Source organism: Scyliorhinus canicula, chromosome 11 (assembly GCF_902713615.1).
Source record: "Scyliorhinus canicula chromosome 11, sScyCan1.1, whole genome shotgun sequence".
In the NCBI taxonomy this organism is placed as follows: Eukaryota; Metazoa; Chordata; class Chondrichthyes; order Carcharhiniformes; family Scyliorhinidae; genus Scyliorhinus; species Scyliorhinus canicula.
The window spans coordinates 150,291,216-150,315,479 of NC_052156.1; the positions used below are offsets into that span (position 1 = coordinate 150,291,216).

General features: G+C 43.8%; 1 protein-coding gene across 1 annotated transcript in view; it reads right to left on the minus strand.

The window, feature by feature from the left end:
* The window catches only part of snd1 (staphylococcal nuclease and tudor domain containing 1), a 1,128,702-nt gene that overhangs the window by 1,089,682 nt on the left and 14,756 nt on the right, over positions 1–24,264 (minus strand). The window contains 5 exon segments of the mRNA XM_038812228.1: positions 6,259–6,413; positions 8,589–8,670; positions 17,545–17,574; positions 17,577–17,628; positions 17,630–17,665. Of these exon segments, the coding sequence (XP_038668156.1) occupies positions 6,259–6,413; positions 8,589–8,670; positions 17,545–17,574; positions 17,577–17,628; positions 17,630–17,665 (355 nt within the window).

Genomic DNA, 24,264 nt, shown 5'->3' on the forward strand with positions numbered 1-24,264 from the left:
CTGCAACAATTGTTTATTCCTGTCTGACACAAAAGCAAAACAGGAAAGGTGGCTAATCATGGTTTACAAGGGAAATTAGAGAGCATTCGATCCAAGGAAAAGCATACAAATCGGCCAAGAAAAACAACAGGTCTGAGGATGGGAGCAGTTTAGAATTCAGCGAAGGAGGACCAAGAAGTGGAAAATAGAGTACAAGGGTAGGCTTACAGGGAACATAAAACTGACTGTAAAAGTTTCTGTAGGTACGTGAAGAAAAAGATTGGTGAGGACAAATGTAGGCCCCTTGCAGTCAGAACAGGGAAATGTATAACAGGGGACAAAGAAGTGATTGAGCAACTAAACACATACTTTGTTTATGTCTTCACAAATGAGGGCACAAATCAAATAAGGGGCTGTTTTGCACAGGGCTAAATCGCTGGCTTTGAAAGCAGACCGAGGTAGGCCAGCAGCACAGTTCAATTCCCGTACCAGCCTCCCCGAACAGGCGCCGGAATGTGGCGACTATGGGCTTTCCACAGTAACTTCATTGAAGCCTACTTGTGACAATAAGCAATTTTCATTTCATTTTTCATTTTTCAATACCAGAAATGCTGGGGATCACAGGGTTAGTGAGATGGAGAAACTGAAGGAGATCAAAATTAGTTGAGAAATGGTGTTGGAGAAATTGATGGATTAAAGGCTGATAAATCCCCAGGGCCTGATAATCTACAACCTGAAGAATTTAAGGAAGTGGCTCTAGAAATAGTGGATGCATTAGTGGTCATCTTCCAGAATTTTATAGACTCTGGAACAGTTCCTGCAGATTGGAGGGTAGCTAATGTAATTCCACTATTTAAAAAAGGAGGAAGATAGAAATCGAGAATTATAGACCAGTAAGCCTGCGTCAGTAGTGGGGAAAATTCTAGAATCCATTATCAAAGATTTTACATCAGGGCACTGAGAAAATAGTGGTAGAATCGGACAGAGTCAGCACGGATTTATGAAGGGGAAATCATGCTCGTCAAATCTACTGGAATTCTTTGAGGATGTAACTAAGAGGATTGACAAGGGGCAGCCAGCAGATGTGGTATTTTTGGACCTCAGGAGGCTTTGGAAAAAGTCTTGCATAAGAGATTAGTGTGTAAGGGATTAGGGGCAGTGCATTGAGGTGGATAGAAAACTAGTTGGCAGACAGAAAACAAATAGTAGGAATTAACGGGTCTTTTTTTAATTGGCAGGCAATGACTAGTGGGGTACCAGAGAGATTGGTGCCTGGCCCCAGCTATTCATAATATATATTAACAATTTGGCTGAGGGAACCAATTTGCAAATTACCAAGTTGTATGTGAGGAGGATGCAGAGATCCTTCAATGTGAATTGGATTAGTGGAGTGAGTGGGCAAATGAATGGCAGATGCAGTATAATTCGGAGAAATGCAAAGTTATCCACTTTGGTAGCAAAAACAAGGCGGCAGACTATTATCTGAATGGCCATAAATTAGGAGGGGGGAATATGCAACGAGACATGGGTGTCCTCGTAAACCAGTCACTGATGGTAAGCATGTAGGTAATAATAATCTTTAATAGTATGGTGTGTGTCCAGCGGTTACAGTCTGAGGATAAGGGGTAGACCATTAGGGCAGAGATGAGGAGAAATTTCTTCACCCAGTGAGTGGCCGGCCTGTGGAATTCGTTACCGCACAAAGTAATTGAGGTCAAAGCATTGCATGTTTTCAAGAAGCAATTCGATATAGCACTTAGGGCATAGGGGGTAAAGGAAATGGGGGAAAGCAGGATTAGGGCACAGAGTTGTTTGATCAGCCATGATCATAATGAATGGCGAAAAAGGCTCAAAGGGCCGGTTGGCGGCCTCTTGCTCCTATTTTCTATGTTTCCTTGTGGTTGCTATTGTTGGAACTGAGGAAGAGGAGCTGCACAGTTTAAATTCTCCATAAGAATCCAGGCAAGGGGGCAGGAGAGGAGATTGAGGGAGATGTCGTTCAAAGTGGTGGGAAGGAGTTTTAGGTACCTGGGGATTCAGGTGGCAAGGGACTGGGGTCAGCTTCATATACTAAGTTTGGGCAGGGTGATTGAACAAATGAAAGGGGACTTCCGTAGGTGGGACGTGCTCCCGCTGTCATTGGCAGGGAGAGTACAGACTGTGAAGATGACAGTCCTCCCGAGATTGCTGTTTGTGTTTCAGTGTGTCCCAAACTTCATCCCCAAGGCATTTTTAGGAAGATGAATGCAGCAAACTCGGGTTTTATATGGGCCAGGAAAGCCCTGAGGGTTTCTTGAGCGGAGGCAGTGAGGGGGAGCTTTGCCCTTCTGAACTTTATTAACTATTACTGGGTGGCCAATATTTCGATGATTACGAAATGGTAGTGGGGGAGGGGGTCAGTGTGGGAGCGAGTGGAGGCAGCATTTTCTTTCCAATAAATATTTTATTGTAATTTTTACAATTTAACATTGACATTTCTAAAACAGCCGCGCAGGACGACGCGCAAAAAAAACCCTCTCAAATAATAACAAACAATAAACCACGTACCTCACTTCTCCCACCCTATCCCCAATTACCCGTATACTAAGTTCCCTGATGGAGACCGCATCTTGAAGGCTCTGTTAACTGCATTTCTGCCGTTCTCGCCGGCTCATTACTCCACAAGTTCCAGTGAATTTTTTATTTATTTAGATTACCCAATTCATTTTTTCCAATTAAGGGGCAATTTAGTGCAGCCAATCCACCTACCCTGCACATCTTTGGGTTGTGGGGGCGAAACCCATGCAAACACGGGGAGAATGTGCAAACTCCACACGGACAGTGACCCAGAGCCGGGATCGAACCTGGGCACCGTGAAGCAGCAGGGCTAACTCACTGTGCTGCCCGCGGTCCAGTGATAATGGCAGCGCCGAGAGTGTAGGGGCAATGGAAGCAACACGAGACTGGAGGGGATGTCAGTATGGTCACTGATCTGTGATAATCACAGTTTGTCCCGGGAAGGGCTGGATAGGGGCAGCGGTTAGGGATTGCGAGATTTGGGGATCTTTTCATTGAGGAGGGTTTCCCAAGCCTGGAAAGCTACAGGAGTTTGAGTTACAAGGTGGGAACGGATTTCAGTACCTGCAGGTACGGGATTTTGTCCCGAGACAAGTTCCAAGCTTCCCTCGCCTCCCTCTAAGGGTCTACAGGATAAGGTGCTGTATAAAACAAGGGTTGGGGGTCTCGGAAATATATAAGGAACTGATGGAGTGAGAAGGGGTCCCAATCAGGTAGGTGATGAGGAAGGAGGATGAGTTGGGAGGGGGGTTGGAAGTCGGGCTATGGGCCATGAGGAGAGTTTTCTTATGGACGGTTGCGGGGGGAGGGTGGGCTAGAGTTCGAGCGGGTATAGTTTGTATTGGGTTTGCTTTATTGTTGTTACTTTGTTATAATGAAAATCTTTCATGAATAAAAATAATATTTTTTAAAGTTCTCCATAAGTCTCAAACTCAACCTTGTAACACAGTTTCAATATAGTCAACTCAGTGGCCCACTGGTCCCATATACGTAGTCAGAAGAGCAGTTGATACCCATCATTAACTCCTTCAAATTTACTAGAATTCCTCAGTTGCAAGGCTGCAATTGAAGCTCAGTTTCTGGGCCATTTCATAGTGGGTGACCAACAAATGTGAACAACCCAGTTCTAAGCATTCAGTGCAAGATGCGTCGTTTGGGCCCTTGCCAGTGTTGGTTCTTTGAAAGAGCCATCCAATTAGTCCAACCCCTCGTCTTTTCCCCTATAGCCCTACTGTTACACATTTCCTTCTCGGATATTATGATTGAATCTATTTCAGCCACCCTTCGAGTTCCTGATCAACATAACTTACTATTACTTGATCCTCATGTGATTAGAAACAATTTCTCCTTACTCACTTCATCAAAATACTTCATGATTTTGACCTCCAGTCTTTCAGCAGACTTTGAGAAACAGCCATATCAAACAATCTATACTGGAGCTTCACACTATAAGCCAAAACAGTGAATGGGTATGCTCCTTCTCAATGACCCTTCATGTCCCATCCCACCTAGTGCTCCTCAGTAGCAGACATTGTAGGCAAACAAGAAAAGCCAAGGTGGTGACTCCCATCCTCTGGAAAAGGAATCAGTTTCTCCTTGATGCCTCAACAAGGCTGCATTTGGGATCCCAGGACATCGCAAGTGGCATCATATAAACATACGAAACAGGAGAAGTAGACCACTCAGCCGCTCGAGCATGTCCCCACCTTCCAATAAGCTCATGGCCGCTTAGCTGGAGTGGAGTTCCATATTCCCATCTATCCTCACCACCTTTTATTCCCTCGTCTAAAAACCTATCCACCTCTGCCATTAAAATATACAGTGACTGCTTCCACCACCTTCTGAGGCAGAGAGCTGCAGTCACACAATCCTCTGAAAGGAGGAAACATTGTTTCAAAAATTCTCATCTCTGTCCGGTCATAGAATCACTACAGTGCAGAAAGAGGCCATACAGCCCACTGTGTCTGCACGACCCTCTGAAACACCACTCTACCAAGTCCACTTCACACCCTATCCGCGTGATCCCAGCTAACCTACATCTTTGGACATTATGGGGCAATTTAGCATGGCCAATCCACCTACCTGCACGTCTCTGGACTGTGGAAGCCAGAGCACCCAGAGTAAACCCACGCAGCCAGGGGGAGAAAGTACCCACACTGATGGTCAGGTGTTATTTTAAATTTTAAAAGTGACAGATCCCCTAATTTCAAAAGTGTCCCCTAATTCTGGATTCACCCACAAGAGGAAACATTGTTTCAACATCCATCCACCTTGTCAATACCGCTCAGGATCTGTACACTTCAATGAACAAACCCCTCACTCTTCTAAACTCTAGTGGAAATAAGCCCAGTCTTTGCAAGCTATCCTCACAAGACAACACGCTCATTCCAGGTATTTATCTAGTAAACCTCCTCTAAACTACCTTCAGTGCATTTATATCTTTCCTTAAACGAGACTGAAGCTGCACACAGTATGAGATGCGGTCTCACCAATGCCCTGTATAACTGAAGCATACCATTTATGATCAATTCCTTTCATAATAAAGGTTAGTATTCCATTAGCCTTCCTGACTACATGCTGCATCTGCACACTAACTTTGTGATTCACGCACAAAACACCGCACCATAGCATTCTGGGTCATTCTACACTTCCTGCCAAAAGTGAACATCTTCACATTTTGCACCTTATTTTCCATTTGCAAACTCCTTGTGTTGGATTCTCCGATTTTGAGGCTATGTCCTGACCCCAGCGTGGGAACCGTGGCGTTTTACAACCCCAATTTCGACGCAAAACGGCCACCGATCCTCCGTTTGGCTGGGGGCTAGAGTCAAGCAGTGAAGAGCACCCGGCTCTCGCTGCCGATGCAGCCCAGAGTGTTGCCGGGTCAGTGGCCGCGCAACATGGCACCGGATACACGCGGACCCAGCCTCCAAAATAATACCCCCTTTTGCCGGCTCGTGAGCCCCAGACCCCCCCCCCCGCCCCAAACAGTGCCCAGACCCTGCCAAAGTCACTCCAGCCCACAGATCAGCCCGCCCCCGACTGGCGGCATTGGACGGAGTCCGCAGCCGCCATGCCGAGTTCCCAACAATGAATAGCACACGCGACTGATGCCGTCGGGATCTTGGCCAGTCGAGGGCGGAGCATCGGGGGTGGGCCTGAGGCAACGTCCTGTGGCATTGATACGGCCCCCATCGGAGAGGCCGGAGCATCATGAAAGTGGAGCCGCCCCTGTTGTCTTTGGAAATGGGTATTTCCCGGCCGATCGGATTTTGGCGTCACGACCGGAGATTCACGCCCCTTATGTCTTCTTCACAACATACTTCCCTACCTATCTTTGTGTTGTCTGCAAATTTAGCTACCATGTCTTCATTCCCTTAATCCAAGTCATTGATGTAAATTCATAGAATCATAGAATTTACAGTGCAGAGGCCATTCGGCCCATCTGCAAAAGGTTGAGGCCCGAGCAGAGACCCCAGCAGCACTCCATGCCAAGGCAGATCCCGTTGCAATTTTGGCTGTGTCAGTCATTTAACCAACACACCTGTAACATCATGGGCATCTTTTGTAAAGTCTCAAATATTGCCAATTCACCAAAGTTAATAATGACTTACTAAATGCAAACACGAAGAATTGAATACACAGTGAAACTCAGGACGCAAAGGATTAAACATCAAAAGCTATCACATTTGGGAGAGTTAACCTGGTTCACTAACCATTAACTGGTTTTTTGATGATTGGAGTCCACAAAATGGCGAGGATTTTCAATGGTGTATTTCAGATTTCGAATGGTGTGTGAACCTCCTCCTTCACCCCACATTCCTTTCTTAGCAGCTTTTGCTTGATCCTCAAGTTCACAAAGTCGGGTTTGCTCGGGACTAAGAGAAATACAACAGTATTAGCAGAAACCTGTACACAATTCCCTTCCCAGGTCTCGACCAGCATTGCCCTTGAATCTAGAAGCATGATTGGGCATTTCCTGCATCTTATGTCAGCTGTAGGTCGGTGCTGAGTCAGCAGGTTGTGGGTTCAAGCCAGCACCAAAAACACAAAACTTAGGTTAACAGTCCAATGAAATACAGAGGGCACGCTTCACTCTCAGGTGCACTCTTGCAAATTAGAAGTTAAACCAGTCTCTCAGGTGACTATATAGAAATTCTTTACTGCTAGTTTGAGGTAAAGTATGGCTCACTGAGTACAAATACCAGCATGGTTTCCAAGATGGCGCCGGAGCATGGCGACTCTGCGAGCTCTCTCAACCAGACCCCTTTCGTTGCTCTCTTATCACCGTTCTGATCTATTAAAACTCTTTTCCACTTCATATATAATTACGAATAATGCTCTTTTATGTTTTCTTCCGCACTGTAACCAATCACTTTGTTGATGCACCACTAACAACGTACTTTGTTGATTATTCTTTTGTCTACTATCTACGTACTGCGTACGTTCCCTTGGCCGCAGAAAAATACTTTTCACTGTAGTTCGGTACATGTGACAATAATATCAATCAATCAATAGGCTAATTGGCCCAAACGGTCTTCTTCTGTGCAGTAATTCTATGTAACTTAAGTCTTCCATGCAACATCCAATGCGATGGGATGATATTGGAAATTCATGAGGAATCTCTGACACTAAGACATCTCCAACTATTGCAGGGCATAACAAATTTCACGATGTTTCGTGCCATTTCCCGAAACATACTTCACAATAAGACATTCCAGGTCAGCTGTGTCAAATTCTACTGAATATCACTAACCATACACGCAAAACATGACAACATGAAAGACTAGCAAACCGCTTTTTGATTTTCTAAATGCTAATACATTTCCTTCTCCTCTATGCCCCCCACCAAGTTTTGAACAGACAAGTTAAACTCAGCCATTGCAAATTATTGATTGGGTTCTCTTGACCATGGTGGAGCGAAAGGAGGTGGAGGGAGATCAATAGGTGGTGATTTTGATTTTGGGGGGAGGGGGGGGGAAAAGAGAAGAGAAAAGAGAGAAAGAAAGAGAAATGAAAATTGGTTGTTTGGAAATAGATGGGTGGTGGGCAAGAACAGAATATGGGGTGGGGACAGGGAAGAAATGCCAAGTCAACCATTCAATTCCTACCCAGAAATCCCCGGTTTGTGGGGAATTGGCAAAAAGAATAAATGAAAGTGTCAATTGATATAGTACTGTGTCCTCCTCTGATGGATGATAAATAGGTTCCCCTCTCACCCAACAATTCCCCACACAATGAGGTTTCCAATTTCAGTAAAATCACAAGAGATGGCACATTCCCACAGGACGGAGAGAGAAAGTCAGCTTTCCAGCTGAGAAAAGTGACGTGCTGTCAAGCATATACGAATGCAAACATATGTCAGCACATTACTGTTCGGAGAGAGAGAACAAAAAAAAATAAGTAAAGAGAGAGCGAAAGCAGGTGTGTGTGTGGGGGCAGATTAGTGGGGAGAGAACTAAGAAATTAGATATCTGCAGCAGTATCTGCAGTTTTCCCATTAGTTAAAAACAAATGAGTTTCTCCCAGATCATCTCCTCTGTACAAATGCAGCAAGATAGAACAAAATAACAATCACCTACAAAACTGCATGCAAATTCAAAAATTTCTACCCTACTTCAAAAGGATGCTAGCAACTTCAGTTTACAGATCTCTGCGGGTTTAACTCTGTTGTTCAGTTATGGAACTGTCCCATCAGTGATCAAGGGAGATCAATGCTACCAGGCCCTCCTGTTTGCAGACACTTGGAATGGATCACAAATTTGGATTAGGGGAGAAAAACCCAGCACCCTGAGGTTTTTCACAAAATAATACTCATAACATATTCATCAATCCCACAACAAAAATACGCTTGAAGAAAGGCAAGGAAAACTGGACCAAGGGGAAGCAAAATTGGTAATTCAACTTTTTCTTTTGCTTTTTTTTTAACACCTTGCCCCGGATACGTTAGCAAGTCCAATGTTACTCTATGGATTATGGAGGACAGAGAAGGCACAATAGATCCATTCAATTTCTTCCAATTCATCAAGAGCATTTAAAAAAGAACTACTCACTTTGCTCCTCGAATTCCTTCCCTACGAACTGCAACCAATCCCTCTGTTAACAACGACTCAGCAATATTCTCCCCCGTTGTATCTAAGTTACCAGAAGAATGACATTAAAAAAACATTTCAGTGCAATGATTCAGAAAACAACACAGAAAACAGTAATCTAGAAAACAAGTAACAGCCTTGTCAGAATATTCTTCCAATAGTCAATATAATCACAAATGTCTAGATTGGATTGGATGAGTTTATGACCACAAATGCACAGGTATGGTATGTGGGAGGGACTGACATTAATGAGCCAAATGGTCTTCTCCTTCCACCCCCCACTCCCTATGGTTTATGTTCGTATTCCAAGTAAACAGACTTCTCAAAAACAAATCTATTTTTGCATCAAGTGTCACAGCATTCGTTCCAAACATATATTTTAATGAGTTCTATCATTGATGCAACAGAGCTACATCTAACAATCCATCACTTTCCGAAACCCAACAACCACCAATATAGCGGACATGCTGGAACTAGCAACAGGGTTACAAGATAATTTAAGGATTTAGGCAACTCTTTAATACCAAAAAAATGAAGCTCAGTTAACCCCAAATATGAGTAATTTAACAGCCTGGTAGTTTTCCATCTGGAGAAAAGGAAGATTATCATGGATAAATCAGCAACAAAAGATGAAGAATTGGTGGTGATCTATGCGCAGTGGGTGAATGGAATTTGACAAAACCCAAAAGAGAAAATCCAGATACCTTGGAACCATGGACAGAAAGCAAACGCTTGGAGAACATGCACACTTTACATGTATGGGAATGTAAAAGAACATGCATTAAGTGTATTCCTTCTCATTCTGTTCTTTTTTTTTAAATGATGTTCATCAGTAAGATTCTTCAGCTCAAATAAAACAATCCACACCAGAAATGGGTTTGTTTGACATTCATAGGTGTTCCCTGCAACACGTTTCCAGCACTTTATTGTTTTTTTTAAACCTGCAGTTTTTATATTTAAAATCTGCCCTCATCTTCCTCAGGCCCATTGGAGGCCAACTATTGCAAGGAGGAGACTATTTTGTACCTCTTATAAAGCAGATTTTGGAACATGGGAAGAAGAGTATGCCGCTCTTCCACTAATTCTGGGTAATCTGTACCTTAACTCCAACCATCTCCCATGGTTAGCAAAAATGTATTGATCTCAAATTTACTTTACATTTTGAGACAACTTGGCAGGCTAATATTCTTAAAAGATAATTACATTGCCAATTTAAAGGGTTTTCCTTGATGTCTCTTCAGTATTCTTAGATGTTTATTTTTAATGTTAACAGGAATTGTACCCAAGGTTTCTTGGCATCAAATTTGGCACCCTATTTGACATTGTTAGTCTTCAATTTGAAGGCACTTCAACTCATCAGCATACTTAGTGATGTAACTCAAGCAACCAGTTAAATACATTTAGCAGGTCAACAAAGCTCAATGCTCCAAAGGAAACTCATAAAACCCATTAAAAATAGGTTCAACTGCACTAAAATCTGCAGGTTCCACACAATTTCTAACAATGGTACAAGGCATTTCACAGCAGAAAAGTATCTGAACAGAGTCCTTGTTAAATATGCTTGGGGCTCTCAAAAGAGCTCTAATTGGAGATACATTTACTGGACAAAATGGATGAGTTTATTCTAAGTTGACACAATATTAATAGATGAGCATAGGGCAAGGAAAGACAGAGAGGTCCTCCTGCAGGGCAAGCCATCATTGAGGAATCCGACAATGCAAACATAATCAGATCTTATCATTATTACTCAATGTGCAAAAAGCAGGAAAGTGATTGTGTTTTCCTATACATCATGGTCTTCCCTAGCATCATCCAAATTAATTCAAATAAAAACTCAAAAACCCACCCACACCATCACAAGGTAATCAAGCAAGCATCAAAAGAGCATGTATAACACTGTTAAATCCATCACTATGTGGATTTAATGACTACATCCTCCCACCCCTGGTTAACCCACACTTGTCAATCGCTGTTTGATACAAAGTAATGTGAGGGTGTACTTCAACACAGGAAATAGAGCCTTATGCAGCAGATACGGTAGCATGGTGGTTAGCATCAATGCTTCACAGCTCCAGGGTCCCAGGTTCAATTCCCGGCTGGGTCACTGTCTGTATGGAGTCTGCACGTCCTCCCCGTGTGTGCGTGGGTTTCCTCCGGGTGCTCCGGTTTCCTCCCACAGTCCAAAGATGTGCGGGTTAGGTGGATTGGCCATGCTAAATTGCCCGTAGTGTAAGGTTAATGGGGGGATTGTTGGGTTACGGGTATACGGGTTACGTGGGTTTAAGTAGGGTGATCATTGCTCGGCACAACATCGAGGGCCGAAGGGCCTGTTCTGTGCTGTACTGTTCTATGTTCTATATTGGATTGGATTGGATTTGTTTATAGTCACGTGTACCGAGGTACAGTGAAAAGTATTTTTCTGCAAGCAGCTCAACAGATCATTCAGTACATGGAAGAAAAGGGAATTAAACAATTCAAGAAAATACATGAGAATACATAATAGGGCAACACAAGATATACAATGTAACTACATAAGCATTGGCATCGGTTGAAGCATACAGGATGTAGTGTTAATGAGGTCAGTCAATAAGAGGGTCATTTAGGAGTCTGGGAAGAAGCTGTTTTTGAGTCTGTTCGTGCGTGTTCTCAGACTTCTGAATCTCCTGCCCGATGGAAGAAGTTGGAAAAGTGAGTAAGCCGGGTGGGAGGGATCCTTGATTATGCTGCCCGCTTTCCCCCGGCAGCGGGAGGTGTAGATGGAATCAATGGATGGGAGGCAGGTTCGTGTGATGGACTGGGCGGTATTCACAACTTTCTGAAGTTCCTTGCGGTCCTGGGCCGAGCAGTTGCCATACCAGGCTGTGATGCAGCCTGATAGGATGCTTTCCATAGTGCATCTGTAAAAGTTGGTACGGGTTAATGTGGACATGCTGAATTTCCTTAGTTTCCTGAGGAAGTATAGGCGCTGTTGTGCTTTCTTGGTGATAGCGTCGACGTGAGTGGACCAGGATAGATTTTTGGTGATGTGCACCCCTAGGAATTTGAAACTGCTCACCATCTCCACCTCGGCTCCGTTGATGCTGACAGGGGTGTGTACAGTACTTTGCTTCCTGAAGTCGATGACCAGCTCTTTAGTTTTGCTGGCATTGAGGGAGAGATTGGTGTCATTACCCCACTCCACTAGGTTCTCTATCTCCCTCCTGTATTCGGACTCGTCGTTATTCGAGTGGAGGGCCAGGGAAATGGCGTCTGATGTGGACCGGTTGCGACGGTATGCGAATTGAAGTGGGTCAAGGCGTTCCGGGAGTATGGAGGTGATGCGCTTCATGATCAGCCTCTCAAAGCACTTCATTACAACTGACGTCAGGGCCACCGGGCGGTAGTCATTGAGGCATGTTGCCTGGTTCTTCTTTGGTACCTGTATGATGGTGGTCTTCTTGAAGCAGGTGGGGACCTCGGAGTGGAGTAGGGATAGGTTAAAGATGTCTGTGAATACCTCTGCCAGCTGGTATACGCAGGCTCTGAGTGCACGACCAGGGATCCCGTCCGGGCACATCGCCTTCCGTGGGTTCACTTCCAGGAAGGCCGATCTGACTTCGGAAACTGTGATGGTGGGTATGGGTGAATTATGGGCTGCTGGGGCACTCGACAGCGGATTGTTGGTTATCTGCTCAAACCGAGCATAGAATGCATTAAGTTCATCGGGGAGGGGTGCGCGGCTGCCAGAGATACTGCTCGGCTTCGCTTTGTAGCCCATTATGTTGTTTAGTCCTTGCCACAACCGCCGAGAGTCTGTCTGTGACTCTAGCTTAGTTTGATATTCTCTCTTGGCATCTCGGATGGCTTTGCGGAGGTTGTACCTGGATTTCTTGTATAGGACAGGGTCGTCTGCCTTGAACACCTCAGATCTGTGCTTCGGTAGGGAGTCAATCTCGCGGTTGAGCCATGGTTTCCAGTTGGGGGACGTACGTACTGCTTTCTTTGGCACGCAGTCGTCCACACATTTGCTGATGAAGTCTGTGACGGTGGTGGCATACTCATTTAAGTTAGTCGCTGAGTTCTTAAATATGGACCAATCCACTGTCTCTAAGCAGTCACGTAAGAGCTCTTCTGTCTCCTCGGACCAGCACTGCTTCTCAGAGAAATTGTTGGGCAAAGAAGAAAGTTTTTAGAGGGGTTCTAGGGGGCTTGTGAAACACACGCACATGTTTTGGTCTTGCCCAGGCTTGTTGATTTTTGGTTTTCCTTTTTTTTTTAAAACAATGACAGGGATTCTGAGTGTTGCTATGGGGCCAATTTTTGGCATGTCGAACTTGCCGGTGCTGCAGAAGGGGAAGGTGGTAGATGTCTTAGCCTTTGCCTCTGTAACAGCCCGGATGAGAGTCTTGCTCAGGTGGACTCTCCGGTGCCATCTGTGGCTGAGGCTTGATTAGGGGACCCGGTGGGATTTCTGCATCCGGAGAAGATCAAATATGCCACGAGAGGGTCAGTGGATGGGTTTTACTCGAGGCCTTTTTAAGGAGCTGGTTACCGTCAGCTGGATTTGGAGCTTGGTACCTGCTTAATGTCACCTTTTGCACAGAAAAAAGGGGCAACTATCATGGATGCCATCATCGATTAGAAAATTTGTCCTTTTTTTTTTAAATATTTCTTTATTTCTCCCCCTTTTTCATATTTTCTCCCAAATTTACAGCGACAAACAATAAACAATAATCAGTAACAAATGTCAATCCCCATATCAATGACGATCCCATCCTCCCACCAAACCCCAAACAGTAGCCCACATGTTCACATCAACAAATAACAAAAAATAATCAGGAATCACCCATAGTCACCATCAACACACACCACCCCCTCCCCCCCACCCACCCCCCTAACTAATATGCAATGTTATCCAGTTCTCGAAAGTGCATGATGAATAATGCCCATGAATTGTAGAACCTCTCCATCCTTCCCCTCAGTTCAAACTTAACTTTCTCAAGAGTTAAGCATTCCAACAAGACCCCCACCACGCCAGGGTACAGGGTGGAGAGGCTGCCCTCCATCCCATCAGGATCCCCTTCGGGCGATCAACGAGGCGAAGGCTACAACATCTGCTTCCGCTCCCATTTCCAAGCCTGGCTGGTCCGACACCCCGATATGGTCACCCGGGGGCCCGGGTCCAGTTTCACGTGCACCACTTTAGAAATTACTCTAAAAACCTCTTTCCTGTAACCCTCTAGCTTTGGACAGGACCAAAACATATGAATGTGATTAGCTCTGTATCTCTCCTTTCTGGCAAAACCTCGAACCTGCAATGTATCTAAACATTTCTCCTCCCTGCTCCAGCCCATACTTCGCTTCCAGTTCCTTCAATCCTGCAAACCGACCCCTAAGAAACAAATCTTTCAGTGTTTTAATCCCCTTCTCCCCATTTCCAAAACTTTCCATCTCACCTCCCTGCTCAAATCTGTGGTTCCCCCGAATCCGCATTTCCTTGACCTTGCCCCAACCCAAAGTGTTGGCGAAACTGCCTCCAAATTTTCAATGAAGCTATTATTACCGGACTCCTGGAGTACTTCCCCAGGGCTATTGGGAGCGGCGCTTTTGCTAGTCTTTCAATCCCGACCCCCTGCATAAACTCTCCTCCATTCTGACCAACTGGGAATCAACCCCTCTGACCCAGCTCCGCACCTTCTCCACATTCGCCGCCCAGTAGTAATACATCAGGTTCGGAAGACCCAAAACCCCTGCCTACCTTCCCCTCTGTAGTAGCACCTTTCTAACTCTGGCCACCTTTAGAAAATATGTCTTAAGACCACTATTAATAATTTCAACTCTTGATTTGATTTATTACTGTCACATGTATTAGTATACAGTGAAAAGTGTTATTTCTTGTATGCTTTGTAGGGGACGTAGGAAAAAATCAACTTAATACGAGGTAGGTCCATTCAAAAATCTGATGGCAAAAGGGACGAAGCTGTTCCTGAGTCGGTTGTTACTTGACCTCAAACTTTTGAATCATTTTCGTGACGGAAGGCGGTGGAAGAGTATATGTCCAGGGTGCATGGGGTCCTTAATTTTGCTGGTTGCCTTTCCGAGGCAGCGGGAATTATAGATAGAGTCAATGGATGGGAGGCTGGTTTGCGTGATGGACTGGGCTACATTCACGACCTTTTGTGGTTTCCTGCGGTCTTGGGCTGAGCAGGAACCATACCAAGCTGTGATACAACCAGAAAGAATGCTTTCAATAATGCTCTGTAGAAGTTGGTGAGAGTCATAGCTGGCATGCCAAATCCTAAGTCTTCTGAGAAAGTAGTCGTTGATGGGCTTTCTTAATTATATTGTCGCATTGGGAGACCAAGACAGGTTTGTTGGTAATCTGGACACCTAAAAACTTGAAGCTCTCGACCCTTTCTACTATTCGTTCCCATTGATGTAGACAGGGGCATGTTCTCCTCTATGCTTTCTGAAGTCGATGACAATCTCCTTCGTTTTGTTGACATTGAGGGAGAGATTATTGTCGTAGCACCAGTTCACCAGATTCTCTAACTCATTCCTGTACTCTGTCTCGTCAATGTTTGAAATCTGACCCACTACAGTGGCGTCATCAGCAAATTTGAGAATCGAATTGGAGGGGAATTTAGCCACAGTCATAGGTATACAAGGAGTATAGTAGGGGGCTGAGGACACAGCCTTGTGGGGCACCGGTGTTGAGGATAATCGTGGAGGAGGTGTTGTTGCCTTTCCTTACTGATTATGGTGGGTTAGGAAGCTCAGGATCCAGGGGGAGCCGAGGCCCAGGCCAGAGAGTTTGGAGATGAGTTTCATCGGAATAATAGTTTTGATGGCTGAACTGTAGTCAATAAATAGGAGTCTGGCATAGGTGTCTTTGTTATCTAGGTGTTCCAGTGTTGAGATCAGGAGCAGGGAGATGGTGTCTGCTGTGGACCTGATGCAGCGGTAGACGAACTGTAGTGGATCAAGGCAATCCGCAAGGCTGGAGCTGATTCGTGCCGTGACTAACCTTCAAAGCACTTCATAATGATTGGTGTCAGAGCCACTAGATGATAATCATTAAGGCACGCTGGCTTTTCTTTGGTACAGGGATGAAGCAGATAGGGACCCTCAGATTCTTGTAAAGAGGTTGAAGATGTCTGCGAATACCCCCGCCAGCTGATCCGTGCAAGACCCACGTGCTCATCCAGGTACCCATCCAGGCCAGTGGCTTTCCGTGGGTTGACCTTCGAGAAGGCTGCTCTGTCATCTGCAATGGTGACCTCGGATACAAGTTCATCCGAGGCTTCCAGGCTGGAGGGCATGCTCTCGCTGACCTCTTGCTCAAAGCAGGCATAGAATGCGTTGAGCTCCTCAGGGAGGGGTGCATTGGAGTGGCTATTTTACATGCCATCATCTTGTAGCCCGTTATATCTTGCAGACCTTGTCATAGTCGGCCGGGGGTCTGTGTGCCTAGCCTGGGACTCCAGCTTGGTCCGGTACTGTCTTTTGGCATCTTTGATGGATTTCCTTAGGTCATATCTGGCTTTCTTGTATAGATCAGAGTCGCCTGATTTAAACGCCTCGGACCTAGACTTCAGCAAGCAGTGGATATCCCTGTTCATCCAGGGTTCCCGGTGGGAAACACTGTCTCCTTGCATCAAATGAAGGAAAATTGTATTGCACAGTCTTGAAATAAGGTAACTGCATAGAAAAATATACAAAACCCCTCCTTGATGAGCTAAAAAATAAACTGACAAACGTCAGTCCAAACTAGTAAACTAATTTAATGCAAAAGTCAAAATGTTCATACAACAAAATAGACCAGAAATGACTTCTAGCCGAGGAATGGGGTAAAACACTTAGAATAATTTTAAATATTTAGATTCCACAATATTATTTATTTGGGGAAGAGTGGAAAAATAAGCAGATTGTCAGGTCAATGTGATATACAAGGATCAAAAGAGCACCCTAGCCTGCCAATAACTTGGCAGCAGAAGAACACATGGCAGTGACCGACCAGTTAAAAGCAGAAGCAGCATAACAAATGTCTAAATACTGTTCTGAATTAAAAACAGAAGGTGCTGGATATGCTCAGCTGGTCGGGCAGCATTGGAGAAGAGTGAAACAGAGTTAACACTTCAGACCAGTGCCCTTTCATCAGAACTGGGAAAAGTTAAGAGAAGTGATAGATTTTAAGCCAGCATTGGTTGGGACAAGAATAAAGGAAGGTTGGGGATGAAGTGGGAACTCGGGAGAAATTAACTGACAGAAGGTCTGACACTGATACAAGCCAATTACTACCATTTTCAATCCTAATCAATGACCTATCATAAAGGCCTCAATTGCCATTTTACATTTTTCAAAGAATTATTGGAACTGAACAGGTCCCAGCCACAGGATACTAATAATTTGAGGCAAAAATACATAAATTACTGTTAATATCTGATCAAGACAATGAGGTTACTAAACAAGTTACTTGAGAATTATCTGAAATTGTGTGTAGAGACCTGAATTAGTGACATGGCTGGGTTTCTCAGTCTCGCGAAAATAAAGTTTGCCTTGAGGGTTGGTTGGGTTCACCCAGAGGTGCAGCCATTCATCAACTTTCTCGGGAAAATTATATATTTTTTCATTGAGTTTTTTTGGGAAATCCAGATATTCCTACATAGTAGGAAAAAGGAGATGCCATTTTTTATGACTGCACAAAACCAAGGTTTGTGGATATATTTACCAGGTAATGTTTCTCCTCCCTCCCAATATACAGTGATGTGGAGATACCTGCGTTGGACTGGAGTGGGCAAAACCAGGTTAAAGTCCAACAGATTTCTTTCGACTCACTAGCTTCGGAGCACGGCTGTGCTCATGTACAGTGGCTGAGATGGAGACAATTTAGTACAGTTTATTCAAAACCTTCTTGTATGAAGAATAATTCACTAACCTTTGCCCAGGTAAACCATTCCATATTCACACCCTGGGGAGTCTTGTACTCCACTGTGAAACACACCTCTTTTCCAATCAGTTTTCTTCCTGAGGAACTCTCGAGCTGGCCAAGCCCAAGGCTGCAAAAGTGTACAAAAAATAGTGTGCATGAGTAACAAGCTGGAAAGTACAGATTCAACTGACAGCCAATACATTTCTGACAATGGAAATGTAGTAAAATTAGTGACATTATTACAGACTTGTTAGATCATGTGGCTACGGTTTATTTTGCTTTCATGTCTCAGAATTTATTTGACAATTACGTTGGAATATGTAACGCTATCACTGAGCAGTATATGTATAACATCACAAATATATTGCAAACTCCTGACCAGTATTCATATTCATTAAAGATACGCAGCTTTACTAGACTTGGAAGGCAATAACAGAACCAATAATCAGCATCAGCGTGGCTCACTTCATGGCATTTTCGCACAAGATCAAAATTCGGCTGTAGTCCAAGATCTGAGCACACTCTTGGCTGATACTGATTTCAATTCTAAAGGTTAGTGCAATTTGAAAACATTTTTTATTCATTCGTTCATGGGATCTGGGCCTCGCTGACTAGACCAGCGTTTATTGCCCATTCCTCTGCAAGACTTCAAGACCGTGGTTGTGGGATCGTTTAGAAACCTCGCAGCAGTAGGCCATTTGGCCCATCGAGCACAATTGAACCATTCAATTAGATCATAGCTGATCACCCCCCTCAACAAAACTTTCCCGTCCGCGCTTTCTCCATATCCTTGATGTAATTTGTATCCAGAAATCAATAGATTCCGATCTTGAAAAGTCTCAATGGCTGAGCTTCCAAAGAATTTCGAGATCCACCCACTGAGTGAAGAAACTCCTTATCTCAGTCTTAAATGGCCTGCCTCTTATTCTAACTTTGTCCCCTGGTTCTAGATTCACCAGCCACGGCCAACATCCCATCGACATCTATACCTGGTCATGCCCTTTAAGAATTTTGTACATTTTAATGAGATCACCTCCCATTTTTAAAAACTCTGGAGAGTGCAGGCCCAGTCTCCTCAATCTCTCCTCATATAACAATGCCACCATCCCAGAGATTAGTCTGGTGAACCTCCTTTGCACTCCTACTATGGCCAAGTGTTTCCTTCCTTAGGAATGGAGACCAAAACCGTACACAATATTCCAGATGCAATCTCACGAGGCTCAGTATAACTGCAGCAATAAATCTTACTCCTGTACTAACACCCCTTGCGGAGCCAACATATCATTGTGCCTTCCTAACTGCACCTGCCTGAAGCTTTTAGTGACTCATGAAAGGACACCCAGTTCGCTTTTGGAAATCAACATTTCCCAACTTCACCCCATTTAAGAAATACTCTGCCGTGCTGTTTTTTCTTACACAATGGAGTAACGGTCATTTATTCACATTATATTCCATCTGCTATGTTTCTTGCCCATTCACTCAGTCTGTCCAAGTCCTTCTTGAAGGTATAAAAGGTCAGCATAAGTGTACTTTACCTGAATGCTCGTAGTATTCGGAATAAGGTAAATGAGTTGATGGCGCAAATCATCGTGAATGACTATGATTTAGTGGCCCAGTTACTGAAACATGGTTCAAGGAGGTCACGACTGGGAGTTAAATATCCGAGGGTATCAAACTATTCGGAAGGACAGAATGGATGGTAAGGGAGGTGGCGTAGCTCTGTTATTAAAGGATGACATCCGGCAATAGTAAGGGGATGACATCGGTGCTATGGAGGATAAGGTTGAATCCATTTGGGTGGAAATCAGGAATAGTAAGGCGAAAAAAGTCACTTGATAGGAGTAGTCTATAGGCAACCAAATAGTATTATGGTGGGGGCAGGCAACAAACAAAGAAATAACTGATGCATGTAGAAATGGTACAGCAGTTATCATGGGGGATTTTAATCTACATGTCGATTGGTTTAACTAGGTCAGTCAAGGCAGCCTCGAGGAGGAGTTTATAGAATGTATCTGCGATCGTTTCCCAGAACAGTATGTATGGAACCTACAAGGGAACAAGCGGTCCTAGAATCTGGTCCTGTGCAATGAGACAGGATTGATTAATGATGTCATAGTTAGGGGATGCTCTCGGAAGGAGTGATTACAATATGGTGGAATTTAAAATACAGATGGATGGTGAGAAGGTAAAATTAAACACTAGTGTTGTTGTGCTTAAACAAAGGAGATTACAATGGGATGAGAGAAGAGGTAGACTGGGAGCAAAGACTTTATGGTGAAACAATTGAGGAAACAGTGGAGAAACCTTCCATCGATTTTTCACAGTGCTCAGCAAAGGTTATATCAACAAAAAGGGAGGACGGTAGAAAGAGGGAAAATCGACAGTGGATATCTAAGGAAATAAGGGAGAGTATCAAATTGAAGGAAAAAGCATACAGTGGCAAAGATTAGTGGGGGGCAACAGAAAGCTATTAAAAAAGCTATAAAGAGTAAGATAGATTATGAGAGTAAACTTTGCTCAGAATATAAACACAGATAGTAAAAGTTTCTACAAATATGTAAAACAAAAAAAGAGTGGCTATGGTAAATATTGGTCCCTTTAGATGATGAGAAGGGAGATTTAATAATGGGAGATGAGGAAATGGCTGAGGAACTGAACAGGTTTTTGGGTCGGTCTTCACAGTGGAAGACACAAATAACATGCCAGTGACTGATAGAAATGAGGCTATGACAGATGAGGACCTGGAGATGATTGCTATCACTAAGGAGGTAGTGATGGGCAAGCTAATGGGGGCTAAGGTAGACAAGTCTCCTGCCCTGATGGAATGCATCCCATGGCTAGGGAAATTGCAAATGCTCTCGTGATAATTTACCAAAATTCACTAGGCTCTGGGGTGGTCCCGGCAGATTGGAAATTATCAAAGTGATACCACTGTTTAAAAAGGTGGGTAGACAGAAAGCGGGTAATTATAGGCCAGTGAGCTTAACTTCGGTAGTAGGGAAGATGCCGGAATCTATCATCAAGGAAGAAGTAGCGAGGCATCTGGATGGAAATTGTCCCATTGGGCAGACGCAGCATGGGTTCATAAAGGGCAGGTCGTGCCTAACTAATTTAGTGGAATTTTTTGAGGACATTACCAGAGCGGTAGATAACGGGGAGTCAAGGATGTGGTATACCTGGATTTCCAGAAAGCCTTTGACAAGGTGCCACACAAAAGGTTGCTGCATAAGATAAAGATGCATGGCATTACGGGTAAAGTAGTAGCATGGATAGAGAATTGGTTAATTAATAGAAAGCAAAGAGTCGGGATTAATGGGTGTTTCTCTGGTTGGCGATCAGTAGCTAGTGGTGTCCCTCAGGCATCAGTGTTGGGCCCACAATTGTTCACAATTTACATAGATGATTTGGAGTTGGGGCCAAGGGCAATGTGTCCAAGTTTGCAGACGACCCTAAGATGAGTGGTAAAGCAAAAATGCAGAGGATACCGGAAGTCTGCAGAGGGATTTGGATAGGTTAAGTGAATGAGCTAGAATCTGGCAGATGGAATACAATGTTGACAAATGTGAGGTTATCCATTTTGGTAGGAACAACAGCAAATGGGATTATTATTGAAATGATAAAATATTAAAGCATGCTGCTGTGCAGAGAGACCTGGGTGTGCTAGTGAATGAGTCGCAAAATGTTGGTGATTAAGAAGGCGAATGGAGTTTGTCCTTCATTGCTAGACGGTGGAGTTTTAAGACGAGGGAGGTTGTGCTGCATTGTATCAGGTGTTAGTGAGGCCACACCTGGAGTATTGTCTTCAGTTTTGGTCTCCTTACCAGAGAAAGGACGTACTATCGCTGGAGGGTGTGCAGAGGAGATTCACTAGGTTAATCCCAGAGTTGAAGGGTTGGATTACGAGGAGAGATTGAGTAGACTGGGACTGGACTCACTGGAATTTAGAAGGATGAGGGGGGATCTTATAGAAACATAAAAAATTATGAAGGGAATAGATAAGATAGGTGCGGGCAGGTTGTTTCCACTGGCGAGTGAAATCAGAACGAGGGGGCATAGCCTCAAAATAAAGGGAAGTAGATTTAGGACTGAGTTTAGGATGAACTTCTTCACCCAAAGGGTGGTGAATCTATGGAATTCCTTGCCCAGTGAAGCAGTTGAGGCTCCTTCATTAAATGTTTTTAAGATAAAGATAGATAGTTTTTTGAAGAATGAAGGGATTAAGGGTTATGGTGTTCGGGCCGGAAAGTGGAACTGAGTTCACAAAAGACCAGCCATGATCTCACTGAATGACGGAGCAGGCTTGAGGCGCCAGATGGCCTACTCCTGCTCCTAGTTCTTATTTTCTTATGTTGAAGCCTCCATACATCTTCCTCAACTTACATTCCCACCTAGTTTTGTGTCATCGGCAAATTTGGAAATATGGAAATATTACATTTGATGCCCACATCCAAATAATTTATATAGATTGTGAACAGCTGTGGCCCAAGCACTGATCCATGTGGCACCCAGTTAACATTCTGCGATCCTGAGAATGACTTATTTATTCCTACTGTTGTGTGTCTGTAATCAGTTCTTAATCCATTCCAGTATATTACCCTCAATCCCGTGTGCTCTAATTTTGTTATCTAACCTCCTTTTGTGGTACCTTATCAAAAGTCTTCTGAAATACCATATACACCACACCCACTGGTCCTATGTTACAAACATCCTCAAAAAATCTCCCAACAGATTTGTTAAACATGATTTCTCTTCATAAATTCATGCTGCCTCTGCTCAATCATATCATTATTTTCCAACTGTCTGGTTAACACATAATTAGCCTCGTCTTTCACATTGTGCTGCTGCTGTTTGTCATACATGTGCTGTAGCTTCACCATGTTGACACCTTATTTTTAGGTTCTGCCTGGTGCTGCTCCAGGCACGCCCACATTCTGCATTAAATCAGGGTTTATGGGGTTTTTATTTGTTCGTTAATGGGATGTGGGCACCACTAGCCGGGCCAGCATTTATTACCCATCCCTAAATGCCCTGAACCAAGTGGCTTGCTACACATTTCAGAGAGCATTTATGTCAACATTTCTGTGGATCTGGAGTCACATGTTGACCAGAGCAAGTAAGGATGGCAGATTTCCTTCTCTAAAGGATACTAGTGGTAACGGTAGATGGCAACAGTGCAGTGCAGGATGTGCCAGACTATGTGGTTACAGATTGTGATTGAATACTATTCTGCTGCTGCTGATGGCCCACGCCCTTCATGGATGCCCAGTTTAGCATGATGGTAGTGCCACACAACAAAATGGAGGGTATCCTCAGATGGGGCTTCAACTTCACAAGGACTGTGCAGTGGCTGCTCCTATCAATACTGTGATGAAATATGTACCCACACTTTCCTTTCCTGTGAAGGAGTAGCTGACCTCTTCTCAGTGTACCCCCAAAATCAACACCCAAGATCAGTAACTACAAGCAAGTTTAACCTACCTCTATTTCAGTGGGACAGAATATTGGTGGTCTCCACTAGAATGGCCCATTATGCCACCTTGGGCACCATGCACATTTGATGAGAACATAATGACTTTATTCATCAATGAAAATCATGTGTAACTTTTAATGACTTTCAAAAAAAAAATCAAAATTCATGCCAATCAACACAGCCTAGATGAGAAGCTACTTTAGTGACTCAGGCAGTATGAATTCAAAAATCCAAAAAGACAATCCTATGACTTCCTTTCGACAGCACTCAATACTGCTTCTTTTCATGTGCTAAATAGTACTAACCATTAAACACAATAGACCTGATTTTAGAGCTTAAACAGAAAGTTTAATACAAATGGGTCTAAGCAAACAGGGATAATCACATGACAATAGCAAGCTGGTTTCACTGCAGCCCCTCAATCACACATCAAGTTCCAAGATAGTATAGCTTTTAGTTATCTGCTAATCAAACCACAATAGCTTTAAATGAAAAGCATTTCATTCTCCCATAAATTACTACACCGCAACAATAAATAAATTGTACAAACAGCAATGGGATGGAAGGACTCCTTGCTCTTCAAATCATGCCATGGAATCTTTAACAAACCATGCCATGGAATCTTCAAAGTACCAAAACAAATCTCACTGCATTCAATAGGAACACATTATCTTCATCATCCCGGAAAACAGTGCCAAATTTAAGTCTTTTTCATGGTAATTTCCTGCCCAGAGTGTAGATCTACTGCAAGGCCAATGCTAACTGGAGCAACATAGCCTTTAAAATTTCATCCTTAAATGGTTCGCCAAAGATTGATCGCATTCTTGGAATTTACCTTCACCATAAACACTGTACATTTCAAAATAGTGCACAACCCATTTTGTTGTGCCTCTTTAATTAATGCTTTGAATCTGTGGTCCACACACATTATAACCACAGCTATCAGCGTTATCAGACATGACATTAGGACATGGCCACCTGAAATGCAATATACTCAAAACAAAACCCATCTATGGGGAGATAATTATGCCAGCCAAACAAAATTAATGTCTCCAGTTTCTCAGATCAAACTTTACAAGACAGTGAGCCAAAGTCATTTCTAATCGTTGCACGCTACTTCCTGTCTGTTTACAAAATAGCAGCAGTCTCCAGCCCTCTTTTTCCTTTCCTCCCCTTGCTCTCCCTCAAATACCCCCTAGCCTTCAGATATTGCCTCCCCCAGTACATTCCTCTTGCCGTCCTTCCCACCCTTGTTT